At 54.6% G+C, this 10,015-nt stretch overlaps 1 protein-coding gene across 8 annotated transcripts; it reads left to right on the forward strand.

The window, feature by feature from the left end:
• The first annotated feature begins 230 nt into the window (after window positions 1–230).
• Window positions 231–4,430, forward strand: ZNF446 (zinc finger protein 446). Of its 8 annotated transcripts, none has more exons than XM_058674910.1 (7): window positions 231–286; window positions 1,029–1,409; window positions 1,486–1,687; window positions 1,910–2,004; window positions 3,011–3,095; window positions 3,232–3,321; window positions 3,429–4,430. In XM_058674910.1, the coding sequence occupies exons 2-7, from the start codon at window positions 1,068–1,070 to the stop codon at window positions 3,944–3,946; spliced, it is 1,332 nt and encodes a 443-aa protein (XP_058530893.1). In that variant the 5' UTR covers window positions 231–286; window positions 1,029–1,067; the 3' UTR covers window positions 3,947–4,430. The 8 variants fall into 8 exon arrangements, with proteins under 8 accessions (XP_058530893.1, XP_058530894.1, XP_058530899.1 ...); XM_058674911.1 differs by lacking the exon at window positions 231–286 and adding an exon at window positions 307–409; XM_058674913.1 differs by lacking the exon at window positions 231–286 and having other exon boundaries at window positions 724–1,409; window positions 3,576–4,430.
• Window positions 4,431–10,015: the final 5,585 nt, after the last annotated feature.

The following is a 10,015-nucleotide window of genomic DNA, read 5'->3' on the forward strand; positions in this document are numbered from 1 at the left end:
ACTCTGAAGGCGAATCTCCACTACCCGAGGATGGGGCGGCTGCTAAAGGCTTCTGCTCGGAGCAGGAGGACGCTCCTGCTGTTGCCGTGGGAACAGCTGGGGGCGGGCGGAAGTGCTCCACTTGTTACCTAGGGAACGTCTGGGCGCAGCAAAGTGACCTCAGGAAAGAAGTCACAGAAGCCTGGACCAAGACTTGCATCTGATTGGCCCAAAAATCACTTCCGCCTCACCCAGGTCCGCTGTGCGCAGGCGCAGTGTTTTGTCGCGTCGCTCACGCTGACTGCAGGTGAGTCCCGGGGTTTTGGGGGAGAGAACTCTGAAAACTACTTCACGGCCGATTCCGCCCGGAGAAGCGGCGCGCCTCTCCGTCGTGGGGACACCTCAGGAAGCTGCGTGCTTGCTCGCCGAGGTCGCGCCTACGCTGGGGTTTTGAGTCTCATGGGAGCCGTAGTACGAAGGGAGGGGCGTGGATGGCTGGTGTCACCTCCCCTGAGTGGGCTGTGGCCGGGGCGGCATGGATGGCTGGTGTCACCTCCCCTGAGTGGGCTGTGGCCGGGGCGGCATGGATGGCTGGTGTCACCTCCTGGGAGTGGGCTGTGGCCGGGGCGGCATGGGTGGCTGGTGTCACCTCCTGGGAGTGGGCTGTGGCTGGGGCGGCGTGGATGGCTGGTGTCACCTCCCCTGAGTGGGCTGTGGCCGGGGCGGCATGGATGGCTGGTGTCACCTCCTGGGAGTGGGCTGTGGCCGGGGCGGCATGGATGGCTGGTGTCACCTCCTGGGAGTGGGCTGTGGCCGGGGCGGCATGGGTGGCTGGTGTCACCTCCTGGGAGTGGGCTGTGGCTGGGGCGGCGTGGATGGCTGGTGTCACCTCCTGGGAGTGGGCTGTGGCCAGGGCGGCGTGGATGGCTGTTCGTTTCCACATTAGTCCCTTCTGTACTCAGGTCCCTGTGCCTGTCTCTTGCCCACCCCTGGCCTTTGCCCCTAGGCTGGTCCCAGTAGCAGGCACACTGATCTCTCCTTTCCTTTAGATCCCCCTTGGCAGCTCCAGAAAGACAGCTTGGACAAGAATGCCCTCTCCGCTGGGTCCCCCACACCTGTCCGTCTCCAGTCCCAAGTCCATGCTTGAAGAACCTGAGGCTGCGCGCCTGCGCTTTCGGGGCTTCCGTTACCAGGAAGTGGCAGGTCCACGAGAGGCCCTGGCCCAGCTCCGCGCGCTGTGCCGCCAGTGGCTGCAGCCTGAGCTGTGCTCCAAGGAGCAGATGCTGGAGCTGCTGGTGCTAGAGCAGCTCCTGAGTACACTGCCTCCCGAGATCCAGGCCTGGGTGCAGGACCAGCGGCCAGGCAGCCCTGAAGAGGCTGTGGCCTTGGTGGAGGGGCTGCAGCATGACCCTGGGCAGCTGCTGGGCTGGGTGAGTGTGGTTGGCATTGGCTTTTTGGAGGGACAGATGTAGGCTGGAGCCTCTGTGAACTTCCTCTTCTTTGCAGATCACAGTACACGTCTTGAAGCAGGCAGTGCTCCCTGTGGCCCAGAAGACTGAGGAGTCCTTGGAGAGCCCCCGACCCTCAGGGACAGCAGAGGCCCCTGAGGCAGCCCTTGGGGAGGGTTTGCAAGATGCCCGGATGGAGAAATCTACCCAGTTCAGCTGCGGTGTGAAGGAAGAGCCTGGTGTTGATAGGCAGGAGCTGGGTGAGGAGGCCTCACCAGAGCTAGGGGGCTTCTGGAGGGATTGTCTGTGTCCTTGGCTGGGATGAAGACCCTAGAGGGACAGCAGAGTTGGGTCTGGGAGGCCGGGGTTGGAGACAGGCTGCCCTCCACATCACGCAGTAGAGGTGGGCTAGCGCCACAACAGGACACAGTGTATGTGCCGTGGTTCCTGCGGAGACTCCTTGCTGTCTGTCCATTCCCCAGCAGGCCACAGCACCCTGCTTCCTGCCCAATCCTCTAAGGGGCACCTTGGACATGGAGAACAAGCTTGTACTTCCTTCCAGCCACCTAGGACTGAGGTGAGCAGCTGCAGCCCAGATGGAAGTGCCAGCCCTAGGTGCAGGAGGAGTGAGGTCTGGTGGCTGCCCTCTGGTCTCCTGGGTACTTTAGCTGGTGGCTGTTGTGCTCTTGGCTGCAGCAGTAGCACCTGCCTCCCCATGTGACACAGGCCCTGGCAGTCTCGCTAGCCCTGGAAAAGATTCAGGCCTCAGGCCATGAAGACCTGGTTCAGAGTGACTGGACATGGTGGGCTTGGCTTCCTTGGTGCCGGAGAAGCCAATCAGGGGGTTTTTGGCTCCTGGGGGTTTGGATGTGCATGGGCAGAGGACAGGATGACCACTGTGGCATAAGTCCCACACACCCTAGGTCAGAATGGAGATATACCACCTGGGAGATGCCAAGCGCTTTCTCTTCTGGTGTGGCCTCCGGATTCTGAGTGTGGGTCCTGGGCATCCTACCCTCTCCCACCCTTGTGCTTCTGTAGCAAGACTGCTGGTTGAGATGACCTCAATGCTCAGCAGTGCTCCCCACTCCCCATACACACCCTGGTGCACTAATAACACAGAACTATCAGGTGGTGGATAGGCACCTCCACAGCAGTGCACAGAGCCAGCCAGTGCCAACCCCTGAGCCTTTTTTTACCAACACTGCCACTGCTCACGGGCCCGGGGTGCCTTGCTACCTTCTGATACGGGTCCTCTGAGAAGAATGTTTCTATGAGCAGAGCTTGGCTGGAGCCCCTGGCAGCCACCTGGCCTTTTGCTCTCCCTTCAGCACACACCATTCAAGGCTTAGTGACCATGCCTGGCCCTGCCAGGCCACCTCCAAAGCCCACCTTAAGGTTCAGTCTATAGAGGGTGGCAGTGGAGGGCCAGGTGCTTCCGGAAGATCCAGAAGATACCACTAGCACCCACAGTGCCCCAGCTGATGAGACACAGGTCACCTGCCTGCCCTCTCAGGTAGTGAGTAAGGATGCAGAGGGTCAGTGGAAGCAGGTGCCCATGGTGATGGGCAGTATCCTTGCAGGAGGAGTGGGGACTGCTGGACTCATCGCAGAAGGAGCTGTATTGGGATACAATGCTGGAGAAATATGGCACAGTTGTCTCCCTGGGTGAGGAGCCACCCCAACCTGGGTTGTGCATCTGCAGTGCAGCCATTTCCCATGTCACCTGCCAGCACCCGCACCTGTCCCTCCTATATGCTACCCTTTGCCCGGTCCTGACCAGTCCTTACCCCTGCCCCAACAGGGTTACCAGCTCCCCAGACAGCAGTCCAAGTCGAATCCCAGCCTGAGATACCACACATGGAGTCAGAGGTCCATGGGAGCCATTGCCCAGGTGAGCAGTCCTTTGTGCAACACACTGCCCAGTCTAGGTCGGGAAGAGAGGAAGGCTGTGTCACAGGTGCAGGGCTCACCTGGCTCTGCCGCTTTCTCCTTCCCTAGCAAGTGAGAGCCAGAGCCTCCGTGAGGATCCACCCAGTGGCCCAGAGGCCCAGCCGCCCCAGGACCCGGGAGCTGTTGCCTGGAAGGGTCAGCTCTCTGGGCCCAGCCCAGGGACACCGTCTGCATGCCCTCTGCCCGCACCCCCAGGGGTCCGGCTAGAACCAGGTGCTCTGCAGAGGAAGCCCTACATGTGCAAGCAGTGTGGCCGTAGCTTTGACTGGAAGTCGGTGTTTGTCATCCACCACCGGTCTCATACTGGCGAACAGAGCACAGAGAAGATGCCCCAGGCTCCCCGGGAATCCTCTACCCCACACCTCTCACGGCGTACTCTCACTGGCCCTCGGAGCTATGCATGTGAGGAATGTGGCTGCAGCTTCAGCTGGAAATCGCAGCTGGTCATCCATCGCAAGAACCATGCCAGCCAGCGACGTCACTTCTGTGGTGACTGTGGCCGGGGCTTTGACTGGAAGTCACAGCTGGTTATCCATAGGAAGAGCCACCAGCAGGAGGTCCCCTGAGTTATGCAGAAGGTGGCCCTGCCTTGGGGGCCTCACATTCCGTGAAGCCTGGTTGCAGCCCCCAACCCCAGCAGCCCACCCGCATTGGGCTATCTCAGCGTGGGAGATGGCAGGCAGCAGGGAACACCAGAGGAATGTGGGGTTCCAGAGGGTCCCCTCCCCCTGAGTAGCCTGTCTTGAAAGGCCACTTGGGTGTGAATGGCCTCCATCCCTGCCTTGGAGTGAGGCCTCGGTTGGGATCCATATCTGACCAGGTGTCTGACTGGTGATGGCTGTACAGGCTGCCCAGGCTGATGTGCACCCTGGGTGTGTCCTCAGAGACCCTGCTGCTCTGTAACCCTGGGCCCTGGGGCTGGTATGGAAAGTGGCAGCAAGCCAGGACACAGGCAGCTCCCACTCCATAGGACACCCAGACCTGGTAAGTGTTAGAAGCTTGGCATTTGAAGTGGGTGTTTTGACTAAGAGTCCTGATTCCTGGCTTCAGCTGCCCCATCAGCCATGTGCCATATGCTATGCCTGCTTGCTATTAAGAGGCACAGGACAACTGAACCCGGAAAATCCAGCCATCCCCATCCCGTTGTGCCCATCACACAGGATGACCAGGGACACTTGTCTTGAGTCCTGGGTGCTGACTTGGACTCAGTGTACCGCTCAGTTTCTTGTTGCTGCTGTAACAAACTGACTGGCTAAAACAACACATTATAGACCGTAAAGGTCAGACTCTGAAATGGGCCTCCGTGCCAAAAGTCTAAGCAGCAGCAGAGCCGGTTCCTCCTGTCAGCCCTGGGAGAGAAGTTGTTTTCTTGCCTTCCCCAGCTCCCAGAGGTCCCGCTATTCCTTAGATTGTCCCTGTTTCAAAGCCAGCAGTGTGTGGTCAGCTCTTCCTCTCTGATCCTCCAGGAGAACATGCAGGTTATTTAAGTTTGTTTAGACCAAAGGGCTTGGGTTGATCTCCAGGGACTCAGGAAGCTGACGGCAGGACCCAGGGCTCACATCAGTCCTGAGCCTTCGAAGGGAGAGCTGGGATTAGAGCAATGAAGTGCAGGGTCGGATGGAGCAAGCTGCAGATGGAGTGCTGCCCCGAGGCAGGTGGGAGGCTTTTAAATGAGGTTTTTTGTATTTAAATGTAACTTGAAACAAATAGGAAAATGGCCCTAATTGTATTGTTTCATGGTAGTGCTCATTGCAGGGTCCTTATAAATTTGAAATTCCTCTGATTCCTACTCTTCTCATTCCCTCATCTCCTGATGTCATTAAAATTGTACCATGTTTGTGTTTGGATGGATTTTCCACTTTGTGTACAACATTGTCATTTCTGCCAAGCCCAGAATTCTTATACTGCCCCTACCACTTGTCAGTGCTTGGTAAGTAGCTGAAGCCAGGAGTAAGAGTAGACATGGGACTGACATACTCCAGTACACTGCAGGACACAGCAATCTTAACTGCTTCGTCAACTCAACACACACATACACACACTCAGTTTTTTTAATAATTAGAAAGAGGGCCCAGTGCGGTAGCCTAGCAGTTAGAGTCCTCGCCTTCAAAGCGCCAGGATTCCATATGGGCACTGGTTCTAATCCTGGCGGCTCCGCTTCCCATCCAGCTTCCTGCCTGTGGCCTGGGAAAGCAGTCGAGGACAGCCCAAAGCCTTGGGACCCTGCACCCATGTGGGAGATCCGGAAGAAGCTGCTGACTCCGGGCTTTGGATCGGCGCGTTCCAGCCGTTGCAGCCACTTGGGGAGTGAATCATCAGATGGAAGATCTTCCTCTGTCTCTCCTCCTCTCTATATATCTGACTTTCCAATAAAAATAAATCTTTTTTAAAAAAATAGAGAAAGGGTTGTCTTCCATTAGCTGATTCACTCCCCAGGAGCTTGGAACTTTAACTGGGTATTCCATGTACTGGCAGAGTCCCAAACACTTGGGCCGTCATTCTCTGCCATTCCCAGACCATTAACAAAGAGCTGTATCAGAATTAAAGCAACGAGAACACAAACCAGTGCCAATATGGGGTTCCAGTATCACAGGCAGCAGCTTTACCCACTATCCCATACAGTGCCAGCCATGAAAATGTTTTCATTTTTGTCTGAAGGGTAGAGAAACAGAAACAAGGGGGCCCAGCAGCTTAAACTGCTGTCTTTGATGCTGGCATCTGTCAGCACTGATTGGAGTCTAGGCTGCTCTGCTTCAAACTCAGTTCCCTGCTGATATTGCTGCTGGGGAAGCAGTGCAAGATGATTCAAGAGTTTGGACCCTTGCCACATACATGGGAGACCTGGCTGGAGTCCCAAGTGCCTGTGTCTGTGCCACCAACATGGAGATCTGGATGGAGTTCATGACTCACAACCTGGGTGTTGCCCAACCCTGTCTGTCGTAGGCACCTGGGAAGTAAACCAGCAGGTGAAAAGACTGTGTGTTAAAATTTCCATGTTTGAAGGGCAGAATGGCAGAAAGTGAAAGTCTTCCCCTACTGGTCCACTCACCAAGCGTTAACAATGGTTAGGGCTGGGCCAAGTTAAGCCAGGCACTATTTGCTATTCCTAGGAGGGAACAGATGAAGTGCCTAGGGTACATGTTAGCAAGAAGCTGGGTTAGAGATGGAGGCAAAACTGAATGTCAGGCCCAGTGATAACGGGATACAGGCATTCCGAATATCAGCTTTGCTGGCCAGGTTCCTCCTGAAAGAAACACGAATGTGGCCAAACTTGCACATCATTTGTTGCAGAAGAGGCAGCCCTGGACCTCAGAGGATGGACAAAGCCTGGGCCTTTGGCCACTGTGCATAACCCCAGTCTCTTGAAAGAAATAGGAGCCTGATGAAAACTGACAATCTATTGTGTACAGGAGAGGAGGGCTGGATCTAAGTTAAGCTTAGGGACTTTGGTGCGGTAGGGTGTACACAGAACTCTGTCAGCCAAGGGCAGAGAAATGAACGACTACAGCTGCCACTGAAGATGCAGCCTCAGGCCTGGCATGATAGCTAGTGGCTTAAGTCCTTGCCTTGCACATGCCAGGATCCCATATGGGCACCACTTCACTTCCCATCCAGCTCCCTGCCATGGCCTAGGAAGGCAGTGGAGGATGATCCAGAGGAGGCTCCTGGCTTCGGATCGGCGCAGCTTTGACCATTGCAGTTACTGGGGAGTGAATCATCAGACAGAAGATCTTCCTCTCTGCCTCTCCTCTCTCTCTCTCTCTCTCTCTCTCTCTCTCTCTCTCGCTCTCTCTCTCTCTCTCTCTCTATATATATATATATATATGACTTTGCAATAAAAATAAATCTTTAAAATAAAAGCATCCTCAACTATGGAACGCAAGCTGAGCTGCACTGCATTGTCCCCATGTCCCATCCTATCCCCAGCACCTCCACTACATTCCACATTGCAGGTCTGGTGGACTCAGTTCCCACCAAAGCTGATCCAAGCATCACCAGCTCCCCTGAGGATCTTTGCACAGTAGAGCTGGCACAGGTCCTGTGTATGCCACTTCTCGAGTCCAGTTCAAGTCTGGCACCGCTGTCCACAGCCAAGACAAGGTTAAATCATAGCCTGCACATCACTGCCTGGAGATGGTCACTGTTGTGGGGTTGCTATCATCACACATACAGCATTATTACCGCCAGAATTCACCCACAAATAGCTGGCCTTGCAAATGTTCCCATAGGGGCCCAAGCAGTGCAGATGCAGAAGCATCTGAGTCGTTGCACACTGCACTTCCCAGAGGTCTTGCTCTCTGTTCACTCCCTGCTACTAGGCACCTAGAAGTGCTCTGGCCCTGACTACACTTCACAGAGGCCTGGCTGTCAGCAAGGTGCCAGACTACAACCCCAACAATGCACAGAGAGGCACTTCCTTCCTTGAGCCGGTACTGCCCAGTCTAGGTGATGTGAACCCACCTACATTTCCAATGCTAGGTCGGTGCAGACTCAGTTTCCTGCATCTGGGTTCCTGCAAGCACCTGTCTGTGGGAACTACAACGCCCTGGAAGCACGTCAGCCTTTGACTCTAGGCAGACTCCGCCTCCCGTGGCCCAACTGTGCTCACAGGCTATGCCAAGAGGTACATCTCTAAACCCTGCCCCTGGTCCTTACCCTCCTGTAAAGTGGAGAAAATGGCTTTCCTCCAGGACAAGTGGGAGGTCTTCAGTGAGGAGAACCCCCCTTTTCCAGAGTGAAAGAGTTAATTGTCAAGGTGACTGTACTCTGGCAGTCTGGACTCTCCAAAGAAACACCTGCATCCTGTTAAGAAGGAACTGCTGCTTAAACACCAGGAAATAGACAGGAGATCAGTAGGATCTTGGAGTTTTTAACTTAAGGGAAACACAGCTGCCTTCAAGGCATGCTGTTTTACTACTGTCTGCACTGAAATGATAAGATCATTATAAAATTTTATTGCCTTTTTTTAAATTTTTGACATTCTTTACATAGTTAATTAAGGCAAAAAGGTTCAAGGGCTACAGGAATGTAGGTAAGACTATTATTTCCACATTGTTTTTGTCATGTATCTGGAGTAAAGGGGGAGATAAAGGGAGAAGCCCCACCCAGTCTCCCACCCATCCCAGGTCCCTGATGTGGGGCATAGTCCCAGGGTCTTGCTCAAGTGGTTTTGATAGTTCAACAGTTGTGAATTGCTGCCAGTCTCACCATTCCAAGCACGATGAGGTCATTGAAGAATCCACTGATTGACATAGTCCATCTTAGAGTCTCTTTTTGCCCAGTTTTTCACTGCCAACATATGGGTGAGGTAGTTGACTCACTTCTTTTTTTTTTTAAAGATTTATTTATTTTTATTACAAAGTCAGATATACAGAGAGGAGGAGAGACAGAGAGGAAGATCTTCCATCCGATGATTCACTCCCCAACTGAACTCAAAGGCCAGTGCTGTGCCTATCCAAAGCCTGGAGCCAGGAATTTCCTCCAGGTCTCCCACATGGGTGCAGGATCCCAAAGCAGTGGGGCATCTTTGGCTGCTTTCCCAGGCCACAAGCAGGGAGCTGGATGGGAAGTGGAGCTGCTGGGATTAGAACCAGCGTCCATATGGGATCCTGGTGTGTTAAAGGCGAGGACTTTAGCCACTAGGCCACGCCACCAGGCCTGGACTGACTTGTTCTGTCCTCTGTCTTCATGGTTAGGGTTCTGAGTCCGGCAGTTCGATTGGGGAGCTCCCCAAAGAAACTTTATCTGAGGTGTTCCCAGACCAGATTCTTGTGTATACTTGCAAGTACAGGGCCTGGCACAGTCCATCATCCCGATCAGTTGGTGGTTGCAATTGCTGGGTCAGTTCTGTTTCCAGCCCTGTCTTCCACACGAACCAGTGGGTGTTGCAGTCCAGCCTGATTCTGCCCAGCACACACTTGGCCCTCACATAAACCAGTGGGAGCTGCAACCTAGTTGGAGCAACCCACAATAACCCCCACAAGGCCCGCCCCCTATCCTGGTTTGCCAGTATGTACAGCAGACTAGTCCAGTCTGTCCCACATCCCATTCAGCTCTCATACATGTCAATGGGCATTGAAGCCTAGTTCAACCCAACCAACCCAACTATCCAGCCCACATGCTGGCATGTGCCGTTCTGTCTAGCCACCCCACCCCTATCCTGGTTTTCATGCCCTGCAATGGGAGTGGTAACCTAAGAGGAGGAGCCCACTATTTCTCTTCTAGGCCACGCCCACTCCTGGATCATACACTCTACAGGTGGTTCTGCAGTTTAACTTGACAGAATTAGCCCTCCCCCCCAGTGCCAGCATCTGTCAGCTGATGCTGTGGCTAAGCCCAACCAACCCTCACCCACTCTAATTTTTGTTTACACCAGTAGGAATAATCAGTCCAGCCTGGCTTTTCCCTGACCTAGTCCACATGAGGCCCACAGGTGCTGTAGCCCTGCCTAGTCTGGTTTGTCCAGTGGGAGTGGTTGTCCAGCAGGGGACGCCCTGCCAGCTCCGCCCCCTCCCTCCCTGGTTCTCACGTGTGCTGGTTGGGCGCTGCGGTCTCATCTGGTACAGGTCACTTCACCTTGGCATTCCGTATTGTGCACTGGTTTTTGTCTGGACTGAACCTGGCTCGACCCACAC

Source organism: Ochotona princeps, chromosome 16 (assembly GCF_030435755.1).
Source record: "Ochotona princeps isolate mOchPri1 chromosome 16, mOchPri1.hap1, whole genome shotgun sequence".
Lineage (NCBI taxonomy): Eukaryota > Metazoa > Chordata > Mammalia > Lagomorpha > Ochotonidae > Ochotona > Ochotona princeps.

Coding starts and splice junctions, on each gene's coding strand:
- ZNF446 (XM_058674910.1), top strand. CDS start 1,068: ATGCCCTCTCCGCTGGGTCCCCCACACCTGTCCGTCTCCAGTCCCAAG. Junction 1,410..1,485: donor CTGGGCAGCTGCTGGGCTGG/GTGAGTGTGGTT, acceptor TCTTCTTTGCAG/ATCACAGTACACGTCTTGAA. Junction 1,688..1,909: donor TGTTGATAGGCAGGAGCTGG/GTGAGGAGGCCT, acceptor TCCATTCCCCAG/CAGGCCACAGCACCCTGCTT.